General features: G+C 59.7%; 1 protein-coding gene across 4 annotated transcripts; it reads right to left on the reverse strand.

The window, feature by feature from the left end:
* Window positions 1-218: 218 nt before the first annotated feature.
* TAF1C (TATA-box binding protein associated factor, RNA polymerase I subunit C) lies at window positions 219-10,053 on the reverse strand. 4 transcript variants are annotated; one of them, XM_019979817.2, is made up of 15 exons: window positions 9,880-10,051; window positions 6,655-6,863; window positions 5,206-5,287; window positions 4,924-5,021; window positions 4,757-4,846; window positions 4,587-4,660; window positions 3,720-3,958; window positions 3,507-3,623; window positions 3,307-3,424; window positions 3,146-3,217; window positions 2,883-3,018; window positions 2,619-2,762; window positions 2,085-2,259; window positions 1,872-2,009; window positions 219-1,797 (listed from the first exon to the last, which is right to left on the reverse strand). In XM_019979817.2, the coding sequence occupies exons 2-15, from the start codon at window positions 6,790-6,792 to the stop codon at window positions 737-739; spliced, it is 2,682 nt and encodes an 893-aa protein (XP_019835376.2). In that variant the 5' UTR covers window positions 6,793-6,863; window positions 9,880-10,051; the 3' UTR covers window positions 219-736. The 4 variants fall into 4 exon arrangements, with proteins under 4 accessions (XP_019835376.2, XP_070626481.1, XP_070626482.1 ...); XM_070770380.1 differs by having other exon boundaries at window positions 1,872-1,968; window positions 2,085-2,762; window positions 9,880-10,053; XM_070770381.1 differs by lacking the exon at window positions 9,880-10,051 and adding an exon at window positions 9,770-9,856 and having other exon boundaries at window positions 1,872-1,968; window positions 2,085-2,762.
* Between the last annotated feature and the right edge of the window lie 590 nt (window positions 10,054-10,643).

Below are 10,643 nucleotides of genomic sequence, written 5' to 3' on the forward strand. Positions count from 1 at the left end.
AGGTACTGAGACAAGAACCACTCCATTATTGTAAGAAACCCAGGTCCCGCTCAGGGGCCTGTGCGTTCCCAGGGGTGGGGTGGGGTGATTTCTCCATAGCAGAAGCAGGCTCTTGTCTGGGGCCACAGAGCCACGGAGGGTGAGAACCTAACACTGAGCGTGGAAAGCCATGGAAGGGGACACGGCCAGCCTAAGAAAGTCCATCATTCAACACCAGGCTCAGTCATGGGTTTATTCAACCCCTAACATGGGTCCAAAGTGCCTCCCTCTCCACGTTAGACTGTGCTAGGAACCGCATCGCACAGACACTGACCACAAAGCACCGCTGACACCCAGTGAGCGCGGGCTAGCTGGGGAGCTCATTTCACCGTCACCCACAGCGCCAAGCAGCTGGGGCTCTGGTCCCGAGGTCACTGGGGGCCCAAGCGCGCCTGCAGCCCCTGCCTTCAGCATGACACTGTTAGCTGGAAGGGATCCCAGCGACACCGACCTTCAGGACAGGGCTGCCAGAGCTCCACCACGTGCCCCGAGACTGTGACCTACGGGAGAAATGACTATTTTGCTGTTCTCCTTCCCCTGACGTTGCTCCAGACTGCTTCCAAGCGTCTCCCGCTCACGAAGGCATTCCAGAAGCAGGTCTGCCCCCTGGGGACTGTTCTCTGATTCCCGTTTCAACCACGAAAGACGCAGCTTATCAAGGATGGCAGGCTCCTGGAGCTGGCAACCTCCCCAGGCCTCAGAAGCCCATGCGGGGCTTTTTCCGGAGCCGCTGAGAGCCAGAGCGTGTGGCCAGAAAGCTGGGGGTCTGGGAGGAGGGCGGGGTGGCACCCTCCGGGGTGTCCCCTCGGGGCAGCTGCTGGACTATGCCATCCCGGGGAGTGTGAGGCCTGGAGGGCGTGGCCCGGACACTTGGGGTCTGGGAGGAGAGCAGGGTGGTGCCCTCTGGGGTGTCCCCTCGGGGCAGCTGCTGGACCGTGCAGTCTTGGGGGGCGTGCTGCCTGGAGGGCGTGGCCCGGACGCTGGGGGTCTGGGAGGAGAGCGCAGAGGCCCCTCCTGGGGTGTCCGTGCGGAGCGGCAGCTCAGCCATGTAGTCCCGGAGGGTCTGCTGCCGCTCTGAGGGGACGCCCTGGGCCCAGGGCTCCTGGGTGAGCTCCTGGGAGGGCGGGGTCCTCGGGGGCTGGGGCCTGGCCTCGGGCAGTGTATGGTCTGGGCTGGGCGCGGGGCTGGCGGCGTCTGAGAGGTCCACACGGCCGCTGAGGGAGGAGAAGGTGCTGGACAGCTGAGTCCGGCGCTTGTGCCGCTTGGGCTGCTTCCCGGGCCCCGCGCGGCTGCCCCGCTGCCTCTCCCACCAGGCCGCTGCCCCGAACTCCCAGGCTGCCTCCAGACGCTCACTGAGCTCATCCTCGGGGCCAGGTTCGGGGGCGGGGGGCCGCTCCTCCGTGGGGAGCAAGCCCAGGTCCCTCCGCTGTAGGAGCCGCCCCTGGGCCATGGCCCTGCGGAAACCCTCGGGCACCAGCCCCTCCACCTTCTGAGGCTCGAAGCCACCCAGCAGCCGGCGGTGGGAGAAGGTGGGTGCTGCCCACACCGGGGGAGTCAGGGGCACCTCCAGCAGGGCCTCCAGCCACCGGCTGCAGCAGGCAGTGGCCTGGGGTGTCCAGGAAGCTGCGGGGGCACGAGCATTGGGCCCGGGGTCTGCCCGGAGGTGGAGGCGCTGGTGGAAAACATCTCCGGCCGCGGAAAGCTGGAAGAGCGACAGCACTGGTGTGGAGGCGGGGGGCGGGATGGCAGCAGCCAGACCTGGGGACGGAAGGACAGTGACCAGGCGGCCTGGCGGGGGCGTGGCTCCCCACCCGCCCCAGCCCCCAACACACCTACGGTGGGTGCTTTCAGACGCTCCTGCAGCCGCCGGTGACTCTTGGGCTCCAGCAGGGGGAAGGCCGAGAGGGAGTCGCTCCTGGTGGGGAGAGACTGGGGGAGCCCCACCAGGCGGGGTGTGGAGGCCCCCACTCCTGGAGGAGGGACAGGTAGCTGAGGCCCCGTCCAGGTCCGCCCTGCCCGCCCCCCTGCCCGGCCTGGCCCCTCACCTGCGAGGTGCAACAGCTGCAGCTCCCCACCCTGGCTGGCCAGGAGCAGCGGCTGGGGGAGGCCTGGGCGCGGTGGTGGCAGCAGCCGGGCCAGCAGGGGTGCAGAGCGGAGGCCATGGTTCCACTTGAGCAGGGGCACCAAGGGGAGGCGCTCATCCACCAGGTAGAGGGAGAACTGGCAGAAAACGAGGATGAGACTGACGAGACGGGACAGGTCTCTCTGGGCTGGCCCCTTCCAGAGCTCCACGTGGTTTTCAGAGTAGCCCGGCTTTGCGCAGGAGGTGTCTCCCCAGCAGGCGTCCCTTGTCTTGACGGCCCCGCTGGGAGAGGGGCTTTCATAGCCTTCCCCACCTTGCCCGAGGCTGGCACACAAGCCCAGACACCCAGGAGCGCCAGGGTGCTGAGGGAGGGGAGGGGTGGGGCCAGACCTCTTCCCCCTCTGCCCCTCCCCATCCCTGGCTGCATCCAGGGCCCTGTGACCTGTGTCTCCAGTGACCTGAGACAGGGCAGGGTGGAGAGAAGAGGTGAGCCCACCTGGGTACAGATGAGGTGGAGCATGGGGTGCAGAGACTCTGGGCCGAGATCCCCCAGGTGCTGGGTGAGCAGGACCCGCTCTCCTTTCTGGCACGACGCCTCTGCCCCTCCACGAAAAAGCAGCAGACCGCAGCCCGGCGGGCCCTGGGGGACACGCTGGGTCAGCTCTCCCACAGTCCGCCGTGGGTCCAACTGGCCGGGGCCTTGCTGGCCCTGCAGCTTGTCACGCCCACTAGCAGAGGTCCCCACGCCCCGTGCCCTCACCTGAGTGTCCACCATCTTCACTCCGGTGCGGTCACCCACCGTCAGCACTCGAGGGTGGGCGGTGAAGTCTGCCCAGCGCCAGGAAGAAGGGTCCCGGAACACCAGGGTCTCGGGGTCCTTGTAGATTTGCCGCAGCCTTGGGGAGATAGGCCAGCCGTGGTGGGGGGACAGGCTGAGGGGGAGGACTGGGCACCCTGGCCGGGTCCCGGCCGGGTTCTGGGGGGCCCGTGTTGGAGTGGGGGTTTCTGTGGCAGGGGCCTTACCCGTCTTCAGCGCTCCACAGACAGACGACTCCGGAGCGGCTGCAGATGACCAGCTCTCCGGGCAGGTGAGGGCTGCAGGGCACATGCGTGAGGAACGCCAGGCCACTCCTTCTCCCAAGCCTACCTCCGTGCACACTGCCTCCTCCCCGTAAGCCCCTCACCTGAGGCTGATCCCTGTGGCCCCCTTGTCCACCTGCAGCACCTGGAGAGGGGCTGGCTGCCCCTGCGTGCTGACCTTCCACAGGCCACAGTGGTGGTCAGAGCGGACAGCCAGCAAAGCTGGAGGAGGGAGAGGGTCAGGGTGAGGGTCAGGGTCAGCAGCAGGTCAGTGAGCAGCCAAGGGAGGCGTCCACAGGCTTACCTTCTCCCTGCACGCTGCGGGTCACCACCTGCCGGACGGGTCCCCGGAGCTGGATACGGCCAGGGTCGCTGAGAACCTGGGGCTCGCTCTCTGGGGTCAGACTGACCTTCTGGAAACCTGGGCATCTTGCTAAGGACACGTTCACAAGCTACGGCCGCTCGAGGCCCACAACTCCCTGCCCGTTCCTGGCCTGTGCTCAGCAAGGTAGGATACACAGTGTGTCCATGGCACCGCCCATGGGGTAGACCAGCTGCCCGGCCCCGGGGGTCCTGCCAGGCACCCAGGCCAGCGCGCCCCCAGTGCAGGCATCATCCAGGAGCAGCTGCTCCCAGCGCAGGGCCAGCTCCTCGTGCAGCAGCTCTCCCAGGAGGCTCGCCACCGACGTGCTCAGGATCGGGGCCCCAAGGATGGAGAACCGGCGCTGGCGCTGGCTGAGGTAAGCCCAGGGACAGCTGGGGTGAAAGGACGGCGGGACGGTCAGGCCGGCCCGGGGGGGCCCAGTGCAGCGGACGCGTGCTTAAATCAACCTGGAACTCCTTCCTCTGCGAGAGCACCCCACCCTATTCCTGTGCTACAGTCATATGACCCAGGCCTGGGCACTTGGGAGTCACCCCAGCCACAGTGATCAGCTCATGCCTGGCATGACACCCAAGCCAAGCCAAACTGAGCCAAGCACACCCTTCCTGGGACTTCTGCTGGTGCCTCAGGAAGGCCACCAGCCCTCTCCCTGGAATCAGTGGCCTCTCCCTGGAATCAAACCACATTGCTGCCACCTGGAGACAGTCTGCCTAGGAACTCAGCCAAGCAGAGGCTAGTGGGTGAGAAGGTGAAGGGTCAAGGCAAAGCCCTGTGACGCCTGACGCCTGGACACAGCCATGTCTGCGCTCCATGAGCTTGCAGTCCTTCTGCCCCTGCACTGCTAGCACAGCCGCGATTTGTATGAGGAAGAGTGTGGCTCGTGCTCGCACTGGGGAGGGTGGAAGCAAATGTTGATGGGAACCAGCATCCTGGCCTGGATCCTTCCAGAGCCCCACCACCAGCTAGGCCTACCCAACCCATCCTCTCTCACTAGCCACTTGCCCCCAGGGCTGGTGTCCACCGAGGTCCTGGTGTAGCCTCTTCACACTGACCACTGTCTTCGTCTTAGAGCGGCTCTGTGTGGAAAGGCCTCGTCAAGCTCACATGCCCTAGGGCCCACCCCGATGGGAAGTGGGGCGCCTCCCCCCTCCTGGCCAGCCAGGGTTACTCACATGTGCTCCTTCCAGTTTGAAATTCTCCAGCAGTAGCCTCCCCAGGGGTGCAAAGGCTATGTCTCCGTGGTTCCACAAGAACCGGCTGATCTGCAGGAGGAGAGGAGGCCGGGTCAGGAGGCATAGCCCCGGGCCCACGGCACTGTCCACCGGGCAGGCCCGCGCACCTGCTCAGTAACATCCAGCACGGCTCGGGGATGTCTCCGGAACTGGTAGCCTCCCCGGAAAAGCAGATCTTTGGCAGTCAGGCCGGGGTCCCAGGGATCTGAGGGAAGAGGGAGGCTGGGAAGGGACTGAAATGGAACCAGGTATCCCAGTGCCCAGAGGTGCCAAGGACCCTGCTGGGTGGAAGGAATCGGCAGGGGGTGTGGGGGGAAGGCCTCAGGGCAGGAGCTGCGGAAGAAGCAGTGAGTGGGAGCAGCTCGGGGCCCCCAGCCCAAGCTCCTTACCGGGACCAGGAGGCAGCAAGGGCAGGGGCCCAGGCATGTCCGGCTCCCAGAGCAGAGCCTTGGCCACGTGCGGCGCGCTGTCCTGAGGAAACACAACCACAGCCATGATGCAACAGTGAGCGAGCGCCCAGGCCAGGCCCTGTCATCAGCTTTTGTCTCTTCTTAACTCCTTCAGTCCTCACCAGGCCTGCCAAGCTGGTCACTGTCACTAATGATGAAGAAAATGGGAGGAGAGGGGAGGCCGTCCCTGGTCCTGGGCAGCAGCCAGAAAAGAGAAGGGCTGGGATCTGAACCCAGGCAGCCTGACTCCAGTCTGTGCTTCCCAGCTCCAGGCTGCACTGCTCTCGGAGGACTGCCCGGCCTTCACTAGCCGGTCCGGATCTCACCCTCATGTCACTTACACTCGGGAGACCGTGCAGGCGCCCACAGGCTCTAACGCTCCCCTGCAGGGCTGCTGCTGCTGCTAAGTCACTTCAGTCGTGTCCGACTCTGTGTGACCCCATAGACTGCAGCCCACCAGGCTCTCCCGTCCCTGGGATTCTCCAGGCAAGAACACTGGAGTGGGTTGCCATTTCCTTCTCCAATGCATGAAAGTGAAAAGTGAAAGTGAAGTCGCTCAGTCGTATCCGACTCTTAGGGACCCCATGGATTGCAGCCCACCAGGCTCCTCCATCCATGGGATTTTCCAGGCAAGAGTACTGGAATGGGGTGCCATTGCCTTCTCCGCCCCTGCAGGGCTGGCCTCAGACAACTCAGCTCCACACTCGGGACGGACAGCAGCAGGTGAGGCTCCTGATGGAAGCCCATCCTTGTCAAGGGAGCTCCGCCAACCACCCCCACCCCGCCCCCCCAGTGTCTGTCTTAAATTTCTCACCCACGTGCCTCTGCCTGGCGTAACCCTCAGCCAGCCTGTCTCCAAGTGGCAGCCGATGGCTTAGGTGTCCAGGGAAAGAGCAGGTGTCCTTCTTGTCCCAGGAGGTCTCCCCACCCCCTCACCGTGCACTGTACGGCTCCAGCATCCTTTTGGTTTCGCTCAGAGATGTCCACACTTTGAAATGATTTTATCTTCTGGCCTATTCACTTGTCAGTCCCTACTCCACCTAACTGTTCCCCAGGGGCAGGGAGCGCATCTGACTTACTCACTCTGGATCCCCAGGGCCTGATAAGGCACCTGGCACACAGTAGGGCTATTCAGTGAGTGTTCATTGAACAAACAGAGGAAGGAGAAGGCGGGGGGAGAGGGAGCCAGGAAGGAGGCTGAACCGTCTGTGCATGGTAGGGCGCCCTAGGTCCCCAAAGGACGGGATTCTGGTTGAGCCTGGGTCTTAGTAGATTTGTACCAAAGCCCCCCACCCTGCACTCCTGCCAACTGGTGTGACCTCTAGGATGGGGGTGCCAAACGATGCCCCCCCCACCCCGAGCCACCAAGGCTCTCCCTGCCATCCTCACCTGAGAGCCTTGGGGTGAGGACGCCGGGAGGGTCAGCGCGTCTCTCCAGCTGCACATGAACGACAGGTCGGGGACATCGCTCTGACCAAGGGGGCCAGTCATGAACAATGAGGGTGGGAGGGAGCTGGGGAAGTCCATCTTGAAAACAGGAGCCACCGTCACCCTGGCCTTCCTCAGAGATCTGAATTGGACAGCGGCTTCCGGGGCTCCTGGGAGAGTGAAGAGTGTCTTAAGAGGAGGATAATCTCTTTGGGGAAGCAGATAACGAAGAACAAATGAATATGTTGCCGAATGCCCAAGAATAGTAGGTGCTATACCAAAACCAAGCAACCCTCCAGGAGGGACGGGGTGGCAGGGCCTGAGGGTGTGCTTTTTAGCATCCATAGCTTCATGAAGGTGGTGTTTGGCACACACAGAGCCTAATGAGAGAGACAAACATGCCATCTACTGGAAAGAGGGTGCTGGGCAGAATGAACAGCAAGAGCAAGAGTCCTGGAGCAGGAAGTATGTGAGAAGCAACTGGGCAGCCATGGGAAGAACTAGGGGGTGAGTGATGGGGGCCGAAGTTAGAAGGTGGCTGGTGGGGGTCAGCTTCCATCACGCTCTCACGTATTACATTATAATTACACAGGTCCTACCTAGAAGACAAGCCCCACACTCTAGGCTACACTCTCAAGACAAACTCAAGTTCCCCAAAGCCAGAGTTGTCTGCCTTCCCACTGTCAAGTACAGTACCTTCCAACAAAAAGGAACCAACTGTGTATTGAATAATAATGTTTATGTCAAAGGGCTTTGGTGACTGCAGCCATGAAATTCAAAGATCCCTGCTCCTTGGAAAGGGACGCTATGACAAACCTAGACTGTATTAAAAAGCAGAGACATCACTTTGCCAACAAAGGTCCATATAGTCAAAGTTTGGTTTTTTTCAGTAGTCATGTATGGATGTGAGAGTTGGACCAAAAAGAAGCCTGAGTGCTGAAGAACTGATGCTTTCAAACTGTGGTGTGGGAGAAGATTCTTCAGAGTCCCTTGGACTGCAGGTAGATCAAACCAGTCAATCCTAAAGGAAATCAACCCTGAATATTCACTGGAAGGACTGAAGCTGAAATTGCAATACTTTGGCCACCTGATGCAAAGAGCCGCCTCATTGGAAAAGACTAAAGCTGGGAAAGATTGAAGGCAGGAGGAGAAGAGGGTGGCAGAGGATGAGATGGTTAGATAGCATCACTGACTCAAGGGACATGAACTTGAGCAAACTCCAAAAAATAGTGACGGACAGGGAAGTCTGGTGTGCTGCAGTCTGTAGGGTCACAAAGAGTGTGAACAACAACAACAAAATAAGCAGCTTTTTGTTTAATAAAGGATAAAATAATATCCTGTATTAGCTGCAAAAATAAGAGCAGTTCTCACTTACCGAGTGCCAGCATCTGCCGACATGGTACTACAAGTTTTATTCTCCTGCCCCTAGTATGGAGGTCAGGAAACAGGCTGGGAAAGAGCAACTTGCCCAAGGCTAATAGTGCGATCCTCTGGCCGCTCCAAAACCCCAGGTCTGAACCACTACCCTCCCTGCATCCAGAAGCAAGCACCAGCCTCAGAGCCTGAAGATGCAAAACCTTTCCCCTTAGAGCTACCACTGCACGTATCCATTTATTTTGTAACTTCTATACATCCAGGTACTCTGAGCGCCTCCCAAAGTGCTCACCACACAGTAAATGTTGGTAGATGGTAAAGAATCTCCCTGCAATGCAGAAGACTGAGGTTTGATTCTTGCATAGGAAGACCCCCTGGAGAAGGGAATGGCAACCCTCTGGAGTATTCTTGCCTGGAGAATTCCATGGACAGAGGAGCCTGGCGGGTTATAGTCCATGGGGTCACAAAGAGTTGGACACAACTAAGTAACCAGCACTTTCACTTTTCAAACGAGGGACTTGCCCTGTGGTCCAGTGTCTAAGACACCTCACTCCCAATGCAGAGGGCCCAGGTTCGACTCCTGGTCAAGGAACTAGATCCCACATGCTGCAACTAAGAGTTCGAATGCCACAACTAAAGATTCTGAGTGCCACAACTAAGCCCCAGTGCAGTCATGTAAATAAATAAATAATTAAAAAAAAAAAAAACACCTGTCAAAAGAATGTGTTTCTCAGGGCACGGGTCAGCCTCATTCTAATTGTGGTTTATATGCCTTCTCTCTTCTTCGGGACTGCTCTCTGGGACAGGAACTGGATCTGATTCATTTCTGACCCCCTGGCATCTGATTGTTGCTGTCTTTCTCCTCCATCACAGGAGAGGACAGTGGTGGGAATGCGTCTTTTCACCACAGGACCTTTTCACACTATCTCTCCACTAAAAATGAACACCATTGCTCTTCCTACCCACCTATAAACTCAGCCCCCATCCTTCAGATTTTGAGTCAGGAAGCCTCTCCTGGTTCCCCCAGCTCTGTCCCACATCACCCTGCATCCCTCCTCTGGAGCACGCATTGCGATGTGTGATAAGATATTTAAAGGTAAAGCTATGTGATTCCAAACTGCTCTGAGAGTCCCCATGGGGAAGGGACTTTATCCCCAGTGCCTGCCTTATTTACTACGTGATGCATAGGAAAGCCTGGCGCGCTGCATGCAGTCCATGGGGTCGCAAAGAGTCGGACACGACGGAGCGACTGAACTGAACTCAAATCAGTACGTAAAAGCTGAAGGCACAAATCCAAGAATAAGGAACTAGACAGTCTCAAACAAACGTAGGGAGGCTGAGAGAGCTGGTGGAGCCCACGACCTCAGAGAAGCCCGGAGACAAGACAGCCTCGACTTCCCGCCCTCGTCTCTCCCGGACTCTAATTTAGACCTCCGGTTTCCTCGTGTCTGCACGAACGCCGGGTACGGCAATAGGTGCGCCTGCCGGGGGATGGGAGAGGGGCTCGGGGAGGCCCTTCCCTTCAGACCTCTACTCGCCCACGTCCTCCCCATCCGCCTCTTTCCACTCCACGTCGAGGCCCCAGAATTTCAACCCAAGAACAGCAGGCATCTCGCACCAAGCGCTGTGTGCCAGACAGTTGTTGCTACGATGCTTTACAACGGCTTGATGCTCCCCGCTCCATGAGCCAGCGGCTGCTCACCTACTCTGCAAAGGTTGGGCGACTCGTCCCAAAGCCACACAGTTTGGAGCCTGTGTACGGGAGCAGGAGGACCCGCCCCTCCGTCCCGTCGGGGCGGCGCGCGCACTTACGTGATCCCGTCGCGCCGTGCTCCTCGGGGAAACCGACCTCAGCGTGACGCTCGCCTGACCCTCGTGCCACGAGGGAGCCCCAAGGCGGAACCCTAGCTCTCGAGCCCTCAACTCGACAGCCGCACAGAAGCGATGAACCGCCTCCCCGGGCTGGGCTGGAAATGCTTCCTGGAAGACAGGAAGTCCCGCCTCCCAGCCCGGCCTCAGGGGCGCTCCAGAGCGACACCTCCTGGGCGGAGGGAGAATGCGAGTGCAGACGGAGCCGCGGGCACTGGAAATTAAGTAAAAGGAAATTAAAAGTGAAGTCACTCAGCCGTGTCCGACTCTTTACGACCCCATGGACTGAAGCCCGCCAGGCTCCTCTGTCCATGGGATTCTCCAGGCGAGACTACTGGAGTGGGTTGCCATGGTCTCCTCCAGGGGATCTTCCTGACCCAGGGATCGTACCTGCGTCTTTTGCAACTCCTGCATTGCAGGCAGATTCTTTACCGTGAGCCACCAGGGAAGTCCTCAGAATTGTCTTTCTTGAGGTCAATCCTTGAACCGTTTGGGAGATTGATTGCTCCACATCTGCTCTTCCAAGTCAAATGTTAACAGGTGCTACCAACTGTTTCTCTATTGCTTTAGTGTCCACATTGCCCCCGTCCTGGCTCGTGTTCAGATCCGAAGGTAGCAAGCAGCAGCAGCAGTAGCAACAGTAACAAAACTTACAGACCATAAACTCAGTAACTGGTCACATTTTCCCAGTCACTGGCTCCTCAAGA

The sequence above is a fragment of the Bos indicus genome, chromosome 18 (genome assembly GCF_029378745.1).
Source record: "Bos indicus isolate NIAB-ARS_2022 breed Sahiwal x Tharparkar chromosome 18, NIAB-ARS_B.indTharparkar_mat_pri_1.0, whole genome shotgun sequence".
Classification (NCBI taxonomy): Eukaryota; Metazoa; Chordata; class Mammalia; order Artiodactyla; family Bovidae; genus Bos; species Bos indicus.